General features: G+C 44.5%; 1 protein-coding gene across 7 annotated transcripts in view; it reads left to right on the top strand.

Moving 5' to 3' along the window:
• LOC147124406 (casein kinase I) overlaps window positions 1-18500 on the top strand; it is a 324138-nt gene that overhangs the window by 32462 nt on the left and 273176 nt on the right. The window contains exon 1 of one of the 7 annotated variants that reach the window (XM_085986633.1): window positions 14786-16103. The exons of the other annotated variants lie outside the window; for them this stretch is intronic. Within the exon in view, the coding sequence (XP_085842759.1) occupies window positions 16028-16103 (76 nt within the window). The 5' untranslated portion in view covers window positions 14786-16027. Of the gene's footprint in view, window positions 1-14785; window positions 16104-18500 lie in introns of those variants that run through there. 7 annotated transcript variants of the gene reach the window in all.

Below are 18500 nucleotides of genomic sequence, written 5' to 3'. Positions count from 1 at the left end.
TGTGTGGTGAGAAGAAGAACATAAGAATTGGGAGCAGGAGTAGTCCATACGGCCCTTTGAGCCTGCTCTGCCATTCAATAAGATCATGTCTGACCTTTGACCTCAACTCCACTTTCCTGCTCGATCCCCTTATCCCTTGATTCCCCTAGAGTCCAAATATCTTTGTCTCAGCCTTGAATGTATTCAACGACTCGGCATCCACAGCCCTTTGGGGTAGGGAATTCCAAAGATTCACAACCCTCTGAGCGAAGAAATTCCTCCTTATCTCAGTCTCAAGATGTCGGCCATTTAAGACTATGTCCCCTAGTTCTGGACTCTCCAGCCAGGGGAAACAACCTCTCAGCATCTACCCTGTCAATCCCCCTCAGAATCTTATGTTTCAATGAGATCATTCTTCTGAATTCCAGCGAGTTTAGGCCCAAATCTGCTCAATCTCTCCTCATAGGACAATCCTCTCATCCCAGGTATCAATCTAGTGAACCTTCGTTGCACCATCTCTAAGGCATGTATGTTTTTTCTCATGAGACCAAAACTGCACAGTATTCCAATATGGTCTCGCCAACGCCCTGTACAGTTGTAACAGGACTTCCCTACGTTTATACTCCATTCCCTTTGTAATAAAGGCCAACATTTCATTTGTCTTCCTAATTGCTAGCTGCAGCTGCATGATAACTTTGTGTTTCCTGTACGAGGACACCCATATCTCTCTGAACACCAACAGTTAATAGTTTCTCACCATTTAAAAAATATTCTGTTTTTCTATTCTTCCTACCAAAGTGCATAACCCCACATTTCCTCAAATTATACTCCATCTGCCACCTTATTGCCCACTCACTTAACCTGTCTATATCCCTTTGCAAGGCTCTTTGTATCCTCCTCACAGCCTACTTTCTCATCTAGCTTTGTATCTTCAGCAAACTTTGAGTGTTACTTGCCACTTATCAGCCCAAGCCTGAATGTCATCCAGGTCTTGCTGCATGCGAGCATGGACTGCTTCATTATCTGAGGAGTTGCGAATGGAACTGAACAGTGTGCAATCATCAGCGAACAGCTCCACTTCTGACCTTATGATGGAGGGGAGGTCATTGATGAAGCAATGGAAGATGGTTGGGCCGAGGACACTGCCCTGAGGAACTCTGCAGCGATATCCTGGGGCTGAGATGATTGGCCTCCAACAACAAATTGCTAATAGCCTCTCTACTCCCATTGTCTCTGTCAGGGAAAAGGCCATCTTCAACCACTTCCTTATATCCCTCACAGCCCTCTTCATCCTTCCAACCCCACTTCCTTCTGCCCTAGAAAACATTATTCCTCCAAGTCACTTGGAATTCCAGTTTTGAGCTGCCAACTGCCTTGCCTTTGGCCCTGCATTTGCCATTATAGTTCTGCAGCTATTAATCTACTTAAATCACTCGCACTCTTCCATCTTTGCTGCCCTTGTCCCAGTCAAACCTTTATTCTCTCCCATCCTGGTTGTTTCTCCTGGTATGACCCACATCTAGGCTCCCTGAAGTCCAAGGGGTGCAGACTTGAGTGTATCTGGTGCACAACTGGTCTAGCCATGTATCACCAAATCTGGCAAGACCACTTTAAGTGCCATCGGGCTTCACTCTCCTCGGCCAAAACTGCTCACTACTCTAGTGGCAGCCTGTAGATCAAAGATGACCCTAGCTTCTTTTCTCCACTCGGAACTGTTTCCTTAAATCCCGTTACCACTTTCACCCTCGTCTCTAACAATGTGCAAGTTGGATGTTGGAATCTTTCCTACCAGGCTTTTGGACGTGCTAGAGCACTGAAAAAGCCCTAATCAAAGTCACAAATGATATTGTCTGTGACTGACCATGGTGTAGAATCCCTCCTTGACCTCTGCAGCTTTAGACACGATCGACTATAGCATCCTCCTCCATTGTCCAGCTACACTGGCTCCCAGTCCCTCCATGCCTTCAATTTAAAATTCTCATCTTTGTATTTAAATCCCTCACCCCTCCCTATCTATGCAACTCCCTCCAGTACTACAACCCCCAGAACTCTGCATTTCTCCGATTCTGCCATCTTGAGCACCCTTTGCTCCACCATTGACAGCCATGCCTTCAACCATCTATGCACTACACTCCGGAATATTCTCCCTAAACCTTTATGCTGCTCCATCATCCTCTCCTCCTTTAATGCCTCCCCCTTTGACCAATCCTTTGGTCACCTGTAATATCTTTTTGTCTAATTAAGACTCCTTGAAAAGCCTTGGGACATTTTTGCCTGTAGCATTTTTGCCTGTAAAAGCTACTTTCTAAATGCAAGTAATTGTTGCTTTTAACTTACTTAGCAATGTGCTTTCCCTACCTGCTTAGTTTATGACTAATTTTGCACCAGTCCGCTTGCTTTTTTTAAAATCGAATTTCCCTTGGAATGCAGGCAGGCCAGTCTTCTCCCTGAGCATCAGACCGGTCACTCGGGGGTTACGTGGGAACAGATTGGTGGAGACCATCTGATTGTGCAGCCTTCATTTTTTTCCACATCCCTTTTGTGGGGAGGTGCCTTGCATCAACTCAACACCTACAGCAGGAATTAAGCAGTGAGCGATTGAGCCTGCATCTTAATCTGATCATTTTTATTTCACCAGAAAGAGACAGCATGTGTTACAATATGGGAACAGCTGGTGATATAGTGCATGATGAATTCAGTTCTGATTTCAGAAAGCTGCAATATAATTTCGGAGAGCCCAGCCACAGTATCTCATGAGCAATGATATATGTTTATCCTTTTTCGTATACCAGTAGACCTCCTGTGGAATTGCTCAAAGTTCCATGGATTAGGCTCCACTCTATATTTGTTGTTGCTGCTAGACAGTGCTTAGCCTGTTGTGATGGAAAGTAGTGTTCTTGCATTCTCTTGGCTTACTCCTTCTACCTGAAAATCTTCCTTTTCCTTCTTAACTCATTCCCTGTTTTCTATTTCTGATATTTTAGTTGATAATTACTCTTGCTTCCCCCTTCCTCTCCTCTCTCTTCTTCCCCCCCCCCCCCCCCCCCCCGCCCAACTATGTTATGATTTCATTTCATGAGCAGTGGTACTTTGCTCTTCCTATCCCGCTCTACTTTCTGTTGCCTTCTGAGTTTAGTTCAGGGTAGGGTTGCAAAGGGGTGGAAAGTTTCCTGTAAATTTCCGGAAATTTTCCACGGGAAGTTTAGCTTGGGGAATTTTGCCCAAAAAAGCACATGCTAGCATAATATTGTTTTTTTTTGTATTTTTTTTTCCACAGGTCGCTCTTAAAATTACTAACCGAGATGGAATCTTAATTATTAAGGAATTTCTTAATCAATATACGTTTATCTTCTTACTTGGCTTGTTTTAATAATTACAAGTTTTGTGTGTGACTGTGAACAAATGTGTCCTGATTGAGTGGATGAGCGATTAGCTCCCTCTATTTGTAATATTTGCATATCGAATTGTGATTGGCCTGCAGGCATCTGTAAGACTGCTATAGTTTTTAAGATCCAGGTTAGGGGTCCTGAGGGAAGTCATTTTGTTTTCTGCTGATGTTGTGATGATGCAGTAAGTAAGTCAGACTTTATACCAAATAAACCAGTTACTTGTTGAACTCTGTTGTCCTTCAATTTAAAATATACAAAATAATACACTATTGGTGATGTAGCGTTGTGTGTGTACAGGTCATGCTTCCATCACATGGAGCATCAGCAAAAATGTACTCACCCTGTTGCAATCGTGCTGATCGACCGCAGTTCGACAGAGATGAATGCCCTTTATTTCTCTGCATAGAACAATGCCACGTTTACCGTCGGATGTGTGGAAGCATTTTACCCCAGGCATTAAAGATGGAAAGACTGTGTACATGTGCAAACACTGTAGAAAGCCATATGTAAAGAATGCCACAAAGATGCAGCAGCATTTATCCAAATGCAACAACTTCACTCAAAGCTCACAGCAGTCAGCCCAGAGTTCCTCTGCTTCCATTCAAGAAGATGATGGTTCTCATTCAGCATCAGGCTCCTTATCAGCAACTCCTGGCCCACTTGGAAGGTTCTTTGATACAATGGATAACCATAGCCAGAAGAATGCAGATGAGTGCCTTGCTCGAGCTGTATATGCAACAGGCTCACCCCTCATGCTCACAGCCAATGTGTACTGGAAGAGATTTTTCAATGTTATTCGCCCTGCATACTGTCCTCCCACCAGACATGCTTTGTCTACTTATTTGCTGGAGGCTGAGTATAACAGAGTCCAAGGAAAGCTCAAAGAAACGATAGCGATGGCAGACTGTGGTGCAGTTATCTCAGATGGGTGGTCAAATGTACGAGGGGAGGGCATCATAAACTACATCGTCTCCACTCCTCTCCCAGTGTTCTTCAAGAGCACAGACACGAAGGACAACAGACACACAGGCACATACATTGCTGATGAGCTGAAAGCGGTCATCAACGATCTTGGATCACAAAAGGTCTTTGCAGTAGTTACTGACAATGCTGCGAGTATGATGGCTGCTTGGGCTCAGGTGGAGGAGGCCTACCCTCATATTACGTCTATTGGGTGCGCAGCTCATGGGCTTAACCTGCTCCTCAAGGACATCATGGGTTTGAGAACCATGGAAACACTGTACAAGAGAGCCAAGCAAGTTGTTAAGTATGTCAGGGGAAAACGGGTAGTTGCAGCAACCTACAACTCCAAGCAAATGACAAAGAACAAGAACACCACACTGAAGCTGCCCAACAACACTAGATGGGGTGGTGTTGTCATAATGTACAACAGCCTTCTGGAGGGTAAGGAGTTGCTGCAAGAAATGGCAATATCCCAGTCTGGGGATATGGAAACCACCATCAAGAAAATACTGCTGGATGTGGTGTTTTGGGAGAGTGGTTAGCAGTCTTAAACTACTCTCACCAGTAGCATCTGCAATTGCTCAGATTGAAGGAGATGACGCTGTCTTGTCAGATGTTCTCAGGCTTTTTACTGATTTAAAAGAACAAATCAGCATTGCCCTACCCACATCCCTGCTGCTCAAAGCAGAGGAGAAGGCAATTGTTCAATTCATACAGACGCGTCAAGAATTTTGTGTCAAGCCGATTCATGCTGCAGCATACATGCTGGACCCAAAGCATGTTGGGAGACCAATACATTCTGGAGAACAGATCAACAGCGCTTAGTGTGATTTCTACCCTCGCACCATCTCAATCTGGATGTGGGCAAAGTTCTGGGAAGTCTGGCAAAGTTCTCTACCAAGCAAGGTCTTTGGAATGGGGATGGGATATGGGAATCATGCAAGCATATCAGTGCACATACCTGGTGGAAGGGACTTTGTGCATCTGAGGCCCTGTCACCTATTGCATCGGTGATACTCCAAATCCCACCTTCATCAGCGGCCTCTGAACGAAACTGGTCACTTTTGGGAATACGCATATAAAGGTGCGCAACAGGCTGACTAACGAGAGTGGAGAAACGGGTGGCTATCCGGGCGAACCTACAACTTATTGAGCCAGATACAGAAGTGTCCACCACACAGCTAGACACTGACACGGAGGAGGAAATGGACACGTCAGAGTCAGAGAATCAGGAGGAGCAATGAGGAGTAGAAGACTCAGAAGACTCGAGTAGAAGACTCAACGGGACAAAATAAGGACAAATTACAGGCTAAATAAGCTGACGCTCTTTTTATTTTAGATGGGTCTTTTTTGTGGGGGTTCAATAAAGTTCAAAATTATAACCTAAATAAAGTTTTGAAAGCCTGTTTTTATTTGTATGGAACAGTATGTCTATTTTGACGACAAAGATAATATAAGGGTCAGAGACAAAAACCATCAGTGTGCAAAAAAATTCAAAATACCCGAAAATTCCCATGGAAAGTTTCCTCTTTTAAAAATTCCCAGAATTTTGCAACCCTAATGCTGCTCAGGGAGGAAAAAAAAGTTCTCCCTGTGGGCTACTTTTTAGCCCATGCTGTGCAGAGGCTCTCTGGAGTTAGATGCTCAGTTTGTGGATGCATGGGGGGAAAAAAAGACTTGCATTTATATAGCGCCTTTCACGACCTCAGGATGTCCCAAAGTGCTTTACAGCCAATGAAGTACTATTGAAGTGTAGTCACTGTTGTAATGTATGAAACGCACAGCAAGCTCCCACAAACAGCAATGTGATGATGACCAGACAATCTGCTTTTTTTTGTTATGTTGATTGGAAGAACTCCCCTGCTCCTCTTCGAAATAGTTCCATGGGATCTTTTACGTCCACCCGAGAGAGTAGATCGAGCCTCGGTTTAACGTCTCATTTGAAAGACGGCACCTCCAACATTGCAGCATATCTCATGACTGCACTGGAGTGTCAGGCTAGATTTTTGTGCTCCAGTCTCAGACTGACTAGTTTATGCATGCATTGGACCTTTCTTGTGGGAATTGTAGTCTTGTTTGTTATACAGATCAAGCTGCTTCTGAAAGTGGGATTCAGCTGGCACGGAGGTGAGGAGGAATGCAGGTTTGTCCAAGGCGCAAAAGGGCATTCTGCTGTTTGCGGTGGTGTGAAGGGGAATTGTTGGAGTCAAGCTTATGAACAATTTTGCCACTTCATTTTATATTGGGTGTTTTATTGATGTGATTATAAATATTATTTTTCTTAGTTTATGGAGGAGAGGTTGGATGTGTTTTTTGTCTGATGTGATCATGTACTTTTTTTGGTGGAATATGATTGGGTCTCATAGGATTTTGTGTAGTTGGTCAATAACCAACTTGGAGTGAGAAAAATACAGTCTTAAACACGAACCTAATAAGGAAAAATGAAATTGTAGACAACCAAATCAACATACCTGACCAATGCAAGTAACTGTTTGAGGATGAATAAATTTCTTGGTTATTTTCAGTGAAGTAATTGATTTGGAATCTTGGTGTACTTAAGTGAGTATCAGCGTCACACAGAATGAGATTGTGTTCCTCTAGATTATTGTAGGAAATATTGTACAATTCTTAAGTGTTTTGGAAGAATAGCCAATCTTTTACAATATTCCATAATATTTGAGTGGAAGTGGCAGAAAAGATTTTTGAACTTTGGCTTACTGGGGCATATTGGAGGTAATGTGCAATGATGAGAGTTCTTCATCTTTTATCAGTAATTATAATATGAAAAGCCTGTATGATCCTTTTCTGTAACTGGAGCACCTTCAAGGTTTCAAGTTTCAGCGCATATGTTCAGCTTTGTTCCAGTGCTGTACGTACACTGTTGCAGGGCTTGGCATCTGTTCTCTTCGTTGGCAACGGGTTCAAAAATGCTTAGTGCTTCATTCATGTTGCGGTCTAGTTAACGTATTTTAAGGAAGAAGTGTAATCACCAGAACCATCAGTGCCACATGGAATCTGATGGAGAGGGTGCCAAGATGCAACACTTTATGTTCCTAATAAAATGCTGATGGAGCAAAATCCAAGCTTTTCAGTTGCACTGAGTGCTCGTGTTCCAGAGAATCATTTAAACTGAAAGTTAAAATATGTTTCGTAGCACCTTGGACATCATAAACAATGGCCAAGGATACTCCATGGGGAACTAGAATACAGAATTTATCCTGAATATTTTCCATGCAAATGAAGTTAGTTCTGTAGTTTATGACTCTCTGTAATCTGTTTAATTGCCAATCTTAATGAAGTGTTGAGTAAATTGTACTAAATGAGTGAAAAATGCTTGATAACTTTTTTTTGCATGGATGTTTGCACACATTTCCTATGTGCTGAGTTCCTGATCTCAGTTGGCCAGTCAGAAGTACCTGTTGAGAGGATAGGATTGGTGGTTAAGGCATCTCTGGTTATATCTGCATCCAGGACATGGGCTTAGCATGGAGAAGGAAAAAGCTAGAAAATAGTTGGTACAGGGCCTGAAAGAAAATGAATCGGATAGCTCGATGGGTAGAATTACTTTCTCCTGTTCCTTGTTCATTTTTTAAATTGTTTACTTGAATTTTCATTCACTATATTATAGTTGAATGCATGAGGCCAGAGTGCCTATAAGAAGAGAAATGGTGACTGCTGGAAATCTGAAATAAAAACAGGAAGTGCAGCAAATGCACAACAGGTAGCTGAGCATCTGAAAGAAAAAAAGTAGGTTAATGCTTCTCATTTCCTCAGGTTCTAATAAAGGATTGCACCCAAAACATGTAAATCTTTCTCTTTCAAATGTGTGAGCTAATGTGCATTTCCAATTTATCCTGTTTTTATTTATAAATCAAGTGATTGCTCTTTATTTAGGACAAATAATTTGTCTCCGGTACTGTACATTGGAGAGGGGTGCTTTCTGATGTTGTGCCAAGTCTTCAGGGTTGATTTACTAGATTAGGCACAAATGTTTATTTGTAATAATTCCTTGTTTTTTTTTGTTTCCCCATCAAAACTAAAGTGAAGGCTAGAACTGGGGGGCAAATCTTAAGTGTAAAAAATTCTGCCTACATCAGCATTTAGAACGTCAACTATAAGTATAAAAGTTATACAAAACCTGAGATTGGAAGAATTTTTTTTTTCCAACAATGTGAGGCTCCCAGCTGAAGCAGAAATTCATAATTTCAAAAATTGCTGGTTCAGTATCTGTTAGAATGATTGAGGGTTGTAAGAATAACTACATATAGAGTTGATTGAATGCTGTGCGCAACACAATTGTTATCCAGCTGCTGGGGCTATGCAAATATGCCAAAAATGTCAACTGAGGATGTATAAAGTATGATGTAAAGTTAGACAACCACTTTCAGAAATTCCACAGGATATTTCCTTTGCAGATTAAATGGGTTGGGTAGAATCTGTGATAGAACAGATTTTACATAGTCTGTGGAAGAACCTGCCTCCTTTTTGTTCTTAAATCCTGTTGTGATCTTTTAAGTAATTTTAAGAACTTGATTCTTGGGGTGCATTTATACCGGTGCATTATACTGTAACTTCAGCATTGCTATGGCATGGTTTCCATTTTGCAGTGACACTGAAGTTGCAGTATAAATCCGATGCTGAATCCTTACCTGACTTCTGTCTCTGACTGCTAGCTACAGTATAAATACATCTTAAGCAACTCCGTCCTGATCACGTTTACTAGTCCTAATAACCTCACACACAGTCTTGCTCTGCTTAGAATTAGTGTGTGAATTCCTACAGAGGTTATCAGTTGATTTAAAAAAAAGACTCTAAAGTAGCTATGTTGAATCTATTTGTATAAAAGTATTGGATGTGTCTGTTGCACTCCACTCGTTGCACTTTAGAATGTCAGAACTACATACACATATATATATATATATAAATAAATCGGTACATCTGTCTGTCATTGCGTCTGTCGGGTATGCGCTCGAAAGTTACAGGGCGTACCTACGCGCGCGTTACCTCCAAAGAAAGCTTACGCTTCTGAGACGGTTTTAAGCGTATTTACGTTTCGGCCGGGCTAAAATCGCGCCCGCGGTATCCGAAAAACCTTCAACACTCCGCTCATTAGCATCTCCTTATCCGCTCATTAGCGACAGAGTGACCTCGAGGTTGACCAATCGTACGGCGGCTTGCTGCCGCGTGCGGCCGGGCCAATCGGTGCGTGTGTTGGCGGGCCTTATCGTTCTGAACCGAGGTGAGTCGCCGCCATCTTGATTCCAAACTTTTCCTTTTTCCCGCTTTCTGCGTCTTTTAAAAGCAACGTTTTTTTTAAACACATTGTTTAAAAAAAAAAAAAAAAAAAAAAATGATTTAGAAACTAATTAACTTATCTAATCTCATTAATTTTCCTACCTTTCCCCGTTTTTCCAGGTAGGCCTCGAAGCCTCGGCTTCTCCTCCGCACCTACGCCCGAGCTAGGCACCTCCCGGCCCCACTCAAAGGCTGCAGGGGCCGGCCTCAGCCCAGCGCCGCTACCTTACTAAAGCGTGCGCGCGCAGCAGGAGCTGAGACGCGGCGTGTCTCTCTGGCTCAGCCGGGGGGCGGGGCTTGCTGAGCGTCAAGCGTCACCCTGGCAACCGGCCGTCTCGCACAGCCGCAATCGGCGGTCTTCACCGCGGGGCGGGGGGGGGGGCGGCGGCGGCAACAGCTGCCGAAGTAGAAACTGTTTCGGAATCTGGTAAACCACTCCTATTAAATCCACGTGACTCCCTTTCATCCGGAACTGCCGAAACCACGGTCGCAGGCCGATCAAAAAGAGCATAAGAATCCGAACTTCTCTGAGCCAAATCCAATGTAGAGGCTTGCTCAAAAGCACTCTTAAGATCCAAAGTCTTATTTTCTAATAACCGCTGACGAATTGATCTAGACAATAATCCATTAATAAATGCATCCCGTACCGACTCTTCCTTATGTTCTTCTGCAGACACGGCCTTATAATTACAGTTAGCACCAAGGCGCCGGAGTGCTTGTAAATAAGCATCCAAGGATTCTCCCGCCTGCTGCCTACGGGCAGATAAAAGGTGACGTGCAAATCTCATTTTTGGGTTTAACAAAAAAAATTTCCAACGTAGCAATAGCCAATTCGTAAGTTTCACAGTCCAAAATATACTTATACACATCCGGAGCAATGTAGTTGATTAGTATATCCAACTTATTCAGAGATTGCTGATCCAACACGCCCAAAGTTTTTAAATGTACAATACCAATGTTTCCATTGATCATCCACTCCTGCAGAATTAGGGTCAGCATTAAATCGTTCCGGTCGAAGATATCGTTCCATTATAGCAAAAGGTTAATAAATTGAAATAAAGAGTAGCTTGCCTTTCAAAAGCTAGGCTTTATTAACCTTAAAAAACCAGCAGTACATGTTAAGCACCCAGTCTCAACCAAACTGTAGAGAACTGAATTTAAGATGGCCACCACAGGTCACATGGAATCAACTAACCAATAAGTTTACAGCATATATCTCAAGGCAGGAAAACAGGCAACCAATTACAATGCTTCTTATAAAACAAGAATAATCACCACAGTGATGAACTGCCTTCTTGAACTGCTGCAGTCCCTGTGGTGAAGATACTCCCATAGTGCTGTTAGGGAGAAAGTTCCAGGATTTTGACCCAGCGATGATGAAGGAACGGTGATATATTTCCAAACGGGAAACTGTTCAACCTCCGTCGCCTCCAGTCCAGATCCAAGGTCATCCCATCCTCTGTCGTCGAATTACAGTATGCAGACGACGCCTGTGTCTGCGCTCACTCGGAGTTCGAACTCCAAACCATCGTCAACACCTTCACCGAAGCGTATGGAAGCATAGGCCTTGCACTAAACATCCGTAAGACAAAGGTCCTCTACCAACCTGCCCCGCCACACCGTACTGCCCCCCCCGCCCCCCCCCCCCCCCCCCCCAACCCCGATTATCAAAATCCACGACAAAGCCTTGGACAACGTGGACCACTTTCCATATCTCGGGAGCCTGCTGTCAACAAGGGCAGACGTCGCTGACTAAGTCCAACACCGCCTTCAGTGTGCCAGTGCAGCCTTCAGTCGCCTGAGGAAGAGAATGTTTGAAGACCAGGACCTTAAACCCGGCACTAAGCTCATGGTCTACAGAGCAGCAGGACATGGACCATGTACAGCAGGCACCTCAAAGCACTGGAGAGGTACCACCAACGCTGCCTCCGCAAGATCCTGCAAATCCATTGGCAGCATAGGCGCACCAACGTCAGTGTTCTTGCTCAGGCCAACATCCCCAGCATCGAAGCTTTGACCACGCTCGATCAGCTCCGGTGGACGGGTCACATTGTCCGCATGCCCAATACGAGACTCCCAAAACAAGCGTACTACTCTGAGCTCCGGCATAGCAAGAGAGCCCCAGGTGGGCAGAGGAAATGCTTCAAGGACACCCTCAAAGCCTCCTTGAAAAAGTGTAACATCCCCACCGACACCTGGGAATCCCTGGCCCAAGACTGCACAAAGTGGCGGAGAAGCATCCGGGAAGGCGTCAAACACCTCGAGTCTCTTCGCTGGGAGCAAGCGGAGGCAGCACAAGGAGCGCATGTCAACCCAAGCACCCCATCCACCCACCCGCCTCTTCAACCACCGTCTGCCCCACCTGTGACAGACTGTAGGTCCCGCATTGGACTCATCAGTCACCTGTGAACTCATTTTTAATGTGGAAGCAAGTCATCCTCAGTTCTGAGGGACTGCCTAAGAAGAAGATATTTCCAAGTCAGCATGGTGTGTAACTTGGAGGTGCTGGTGTTCTCATGTGCCTGCTGCCCTTGTCCTTCTAGGTGGTAGAGGTCGTGGGTTTGGGAGGTGCTGTCGAAAAAGCCTTGGCAAGTTGCTGCAGTGCATCTTGTAGATTCCATGTGTTCTCATTTTTATTAGCCGTCTCATGTGGAACCTTATCGAACACGTTCTGGATATATATCATCCATGGACACTCCCTTATCTACCACGTTCGTTACCTCCTCAAAATTCAACTAGGTTCGTTAGACATTACCTACCCTTTACAAATCTATGCTGGCTGTCTCTGATCCAATTGTTTTTTAATTGATTCCAAGGTTTTTGCTTCTATTCTTTCTGAGAGTCCAGTCCACATGTTAGTCACTCTATGTGAAGAAGAACTTCCTGATATCAGTGCTATGAATTTAAACCTTTGACCCTTTGTTCTACTCTCAGTTTAATTTAAAATAATTTTCCAGATATACCTGACCTATGCTGTTTGCAATCTTGTGTACCTCTGAGATCACCACTCGGACATCTCTGCTATCCAGGCTGAAAAGCCAAAATTTTCCTGCTCTTTGCTCATAACTGAGATCTTTAAGACTAGGTGTCAATCTTGTGACTCTTCTCTGCCTCCAGTGCTTGAATGCCTCCTCTGTATCTCGGTGACCAGAACTGGACACAGTACTCGAGGTGTGGTCTCCACATAGCCCTGTATAGTTCGGTTATGACTACCTCTGACTTGTATTCTACTGTTTGGGCTATTTAGTTCAACATTCGATTGGCTTCAATTTCGTGCTGTTTTCATCTGACCTGGAGGTGAAAATTTACAAGCGTCTTCCAAATTGTAAGCTTTCCTCAGTAACAGCAATGAAAGTCTAATTGACCTTTAACTTCTGCTTATGTGTAGCAGTTAGATATTGTGGTCTGAAAAGGGACTGATCAGATTAAACATATATAACTGAAATACGGTTGCTTTGTTTTGATATTTGGTTCATGATTAGCTGGTAATGGTACCTTCCCCAATGGCTGGAATACAGGGGCAATGAGCTCATAACAACTTTGCTAGCCCATGTGGGCATTTTGAGCCAAGTACACCCCAAGCACATGCCCATCTCTGGTGGTAAATCAATCTTATGTTGCTGTCAGAGGCTGTGCCCATTACTCAGAGAAGCAGTTTGTGTGAGCGTTTCCAGCAACAGCAGTGTGACTTGATTTACGCTGCTCATTAGCAACATAATTTCAGCACTAGTTACCTCTCCAGAAATTGGAGCCTCTATTATAGTCTCAAAGCATTTTTTAACATAATCATATAAATATCACCCATTCTGACTGAAGCCATTGTTTTCTGTCCCCGCCACAAACTCCGTTCCCTAGCCACTGACTCCATCCCTCTCCCTAACATCTGTCTGAGGCTGAACCACACTGTTCGCAACCTTGATGTCATATTTGACCCTGAAATGAGCTTCCGACCACACATCCGCAGCATAACAAAATCACCTATTTCCACCTCCGTAACATCGCCCATCTCCGCCCCTGCCTCAGCTCATCTGCTGTTGAAACCCTTATCTGCCTTTGTTACCTCTAGACTTGACTATTCCAACGCACTCCTGGCTGGCCTCCCACATTCCACTCTACGTAAACCTGAGGTCATCCAAAACTCGGCTGCCCATGTCCTAACTCGCAGCAAGTCCCGTTCGCCCATCACCCCTGTGCTCGCTGGCCTACATTGGCTCCCGGTTAAGCAGCGCCTCGATCTCAAAATTCTCATCCTTGTTTTCAAATCCCTCCATGGTCTCGCCACTTCCTATTTCTGTAATCTCCTTCAGCCCCACAGCCCCCTGAGATATCTGCGCTCCTCTAATTTTGCCCTCTTGAGCATCCCTGATTATAATCACTCAACCATTGGTGGCCGTGCCTCCTGTTCACTAGGCCCTAAGCTCTGGAATTCCCTGCCAAAAATGTCTGCCGCGCTACCTCTCTTTCCTCTTAATATGCTCCTTAAAACCTACCTCTTTGACCAAGCTTTTGGTCATCTGCCCTAATTTATTCTTGTGTGGATCGGTGTCAAATTTTGTGTTAAAATACTCCTGTGCAGTGCCTAGGGACATTTTATTATGTTAAAGGCACTATATAAATACAAGTTGTTGTTGTTAAATGTAAAATCCATTCAAGATTTTCAGTTGAAGGTGGCATTCTATGTGGTTTTATTAACGATGTCACCACTCGATTCCTGATCCACACCCAAAAGGAATCCAGCCAAAAAGAATATATTTTCAATGTGGCTGTTGAGGAATTTTAAATGCTGTGCAACAAAGTAGTCATTGGTCTTTAATGGATTTTTAAAAATTACCCTGGAAAGGAGAGGGAGGAGGTGGAAATTTTCCCCAAATATATTGAGCAATTTCAAACCAATTTTTATAATAAAATTGTCGAGCGGGTCGATACATTCCATTTTAAAATGTGTTTAAAAGGTCAGTATGTCATACCATCTCACTGGGAAAACTCATTATACAAGTGTCAACATTTACTTGCAGTACAAGTTCCACCTATATTCTGTGATTGGCATTCATAATTGTAAAGCACCTGCCACGTAACGTTGACTACTATCTGAATTTCAAGGCTCAAAGTCGCCAGCCTTTAATTATATGACTTGTCTTGAAGCCCATCTCCTGTCTTATTCAAGCTATTTTCGCTTCCAGACTCCACTATTCCAATGCTCTGTAAACATCAGCTCATCTAAAACCTTGCTGGCAGTATCCTATCCTGCACCAAGTCCCATCATCTATCCTGTAGGATTCGCAAAATTTCCACATTCTCCCAAGGTTATTAATAAAAGGGACCCTATGGACAATTTAAAAAGGGTACCCAAAGATGGCGTCCGCACCTCGTGACCAAAAGCCTGTAAGATTTTAAAAGCTTGGACTCTGCAGCACAGAACAAGCAGCTTTGGGAAATCGAAACTTAAAATGCATTTCTGTGAAAAGGACACTTGTGTTTGAAGGGCTAGACAGCTAAGCAAACATTGAATATGCATTTTCGTCAAATTGGAACAGATCAACCCAGTTAGGCCTAAGCATGAGTCCATTAGTTTGTCCGCATAAATAATCGGCAACAGCTTAAGGAACGGACAGGCCGATCAAAATGCATTAATGACAATACAGCCCGGACATCAGGCCATTAGGTGCGATAAACGACCATCTAAAACTAGTTATTTTAGATTGGTACAATCATTTAAAACAGCCCGCCAAAAGTGAAACAATGTACTGACCTGATTTGGCGCGCAGATAAGGGCCATCGAAAGGAGTATAACTGTAGGCCCTTGGTAGCAATCGCTCTCTTCTGACTGACCTCTCGTCGGGCCTTGGGCTGCTGCCGCCCGCACTCTTGCCCTGGCCTCGTGGCGGGTTCTCTTCTCACTCCCCGCATTGGTTTTTCAGCAGTCAAGGACATCCGTACCAATTGCGGGTGGGGGAGGAGACCCGTGTCCAAAGTCACCCAGGACACCCGGGCCATGAGAGGGCAGATGAAACGAGGCGAAACGAACCGAGACGAAGAGTAAGGTAGGCCCGACAAAGAGCAGAGAAGGGCAGCAGAAGACTCATTAAGACCGAGCGCTGAGTTATAAGCTGACGCTTGGGGAAGAAAATATCTGAGGACAGTGAGACTAAGTTGGCTAGTTGAACACTGCGAGTGAACTGGCGTAAAACGCAGGTGTCCACGCCATAACTAATATACCGACGTTCAAAGAATGGGTAGGAAAATCTAAGCAGTGAAAACTGCCAACCGTCTCGCTGACTCAACATTACCGCCGACGACCGCCCGAGGGAGAAGAGAACCCATCGCAACGACGACGGTAGCTGAGGAGAAGAAAGGTGTGTCGCAGCAGCAGCTCCAGCACCGCGCCCTGAGACCACGTGGCGATGGAGTACCCCAAAGGACAAGAGACCAGACCTCAAAACTCGCAATTGCTAAAACAACAGGCTGTGCTTTGGATTGGTGAGCATGAATTCCTGGCCCCTCATAGCTTAATCTAGCTAGGTATAGGGGTGGGATAAGGATAAGGGGATTGTTAAAGTAGTTGTTTTTCCCCTCTGTGCCATGTGTTCCCCATTCCCTGTACAAGTATAATTATAGTGTTATATGCCTGTAATTGTTCTCTACCAGTAATTTTTTCATAAGACTGTGTTTTCGTTTCTGTTTTAATAAAAATCTTGGTTTTCTTACACCGAACCACCTGTCTACTCAAGTCTTTCTGTATCGCCGCCTGTACCTAAGTCCGGTGTCTAGAACCCAGGGGCGTGGGAGCGATTCGAACCGCTCACAGGCAGTCGGGCATAACTGACTGGGCGCACCCGCCACCCCCTACAATCCCTTCTGCCCTTGACTCCTAGTCACCCAAAGTCTCCAATTTAAAATTCTCATCCTCGTGTTTGAATCCTTTCATGGCCTTTCCCCTTCCTATCTGTCGCCTCCAGCCCTACACCGCCCGCCCCCCACCACCCCGAACTCTTCATTCCTCCGACACTGGCCTCTGTGCAGCACCCCTTCCACACCCACCTTTCACCCCACTATAGGTGACCGTGTCTACAGCTGTCCACACTTTGTAATTCCCTCCCTAAATACCTTCAAGACTGGATTGACTAGAAGGAAAATGAGATGAAGGGATATGGGAACAGGGTGGGTAAATGTTATCTGTGCTATTTGCTTGCGTGGAGTGTAAATGCCGACACGGACTGTTTGGGCCGAATGGCCGATATCTGTATTGTAACTTGAATGTATTTCTATGAAGTCCAGGTAAATCCATGGTATTAGTGAAAGAAAGAACGAACTTGCATTTATATAGTGACTTTCATGACCTCTGGGCGTCCCAAAGTGTTTTACAGCTAGTGTAGATGAAGGAGCTGGTCTGATGAACAGTTGTAGGGAGATGAGGACTACACAAGAAGCAGCAGGAACAGGAGCTTGAGCAACCAGTGCAATCCTGTCCAGCGAAGGGTGATGGAGGAGTTCTGTAGGACGAGCGGAGCAGAGTGGAGTCAGCTGCCGTGGAAACCAAGTGGCTGGCAGCAAAGTCTAGATCATTCAGCAGCATGGGAACCAGCAGGATTGGTTCAGAGCAAGCTCAATGTAGAGTGAAAAGTTCCATAGGAGGAGCAGAGACTGAGCATGCAGGAGAATGTGGACAAGTGCGAAGTTATCCACCTTGGGTGCAGGAACAGGAGGGCAAATTATTATTTAAATGGCAATAGATTGGGAGAGGGGGAAGTACAGAGAGACCTGGGTGTTCTTGTACACCAGTCACTGAAGGCGAGCATGCAGGTGCAACAGGCGGTCAAGAAGGCAAACGGTATGCTGGCCTTCATAGCAAAAGGGTTAGAATACAGGAACAGGGATACCTTGCTGCAGCTGTACAGGGCACTGGTGAGACCACACCTCGAGTACTGTGTACAGTTTTGGTCGCCTCATCTGAGGAAGGATGTTCTTGCCATGGAGGGGGTGCAGCGGCGATTCACCAGGCTGATACCAGGAATGGCGGGAATGACCTATGAGGAGAGACTATGTAGTTTAGGGATGTACACACTGGAGTTTAGAAGATTGAGAGGGGACCTCATAGAAGTGTATAAAATTCTGACAGGTCTAGACAGACTGGATGCAGAAGGAATGTTTCCCTTGGCGGGTGAGAACAGAACTAGAGGACATAATTTAAGGATAAGGGCTAAACCATTTAGGACAGAGATGAGGGGGAATTTCTTCACTCAGAGAGTGGTGAACCTGTGGAACTCATTGCCACAGAGGGCAGTGTACGCCAGCTCATTAAATATATTTAAGAGGGAATTAGATATATTTCTACGGGCAAAAGGGGTTAAGGGTTACGGAGAGAAGGCGGGGACGGGATACTGAATTAAAGGATCAGCCATGATCTCATCGAATGGCGGAGCAGGCACGAAGGGCCGAATGGCCTACTCCTGCTCCTATCTTCTATGTATCTATCTATGTATCTATGTAGAAGGCCAGTCTAAAGCAGGGGTGGAGGTCACAGTAAAGCCCAGAAGCCAGTGGAAAAAATTAAATTTTGCCAAGGAGAAAGTGGATTTCTGTTCAGGACCCAACACAGCAGCAGAATAAAGCTGAGAAACCAGCAATGCATTCTTTCCCCTCTTTTTTTTTCTCTCCTCCTTTCTGTTCCTCCCCCGCCCCCGATCTCTCTCTCTCTCTCTCTCTCTCTCTCTCTCTCTCTCTCTCTCTCTCTCTCTCTCTCTTTCCTGCCCTCTAACTGTACTTGAACGGAATACTGAACTTAGTCTTGATTGCCCCTTTTGCAACACTATGTAAGATGGACTAGTACTTAAAATAACTCTTGTCTGCAACAAATTGTTTTAATTAGTAGAAATT

The sequence above is a fragment of the Somniosus microcephalus genome, chromosome 1 (genome assembly GCF_052327205.1).
Source record: "Somniosus microcephalus isolate GS21.2 chromosome 1, FLI_Smic_1.0, whole genome shotgun sequence".
In the NCBI taxonomy this organism is placed as follows: Eukaryota; Metazoa; Chordata; class Chondrichthyes; order Squaliformes; family Somniosidae; genus Somniosus; species Somniosus microcephalus.
The sequence above is the reverse complement of the archived record's forward strand: the minus strand, read 5'-3'. Positions and strand labels throughout refer to the sequence as shown.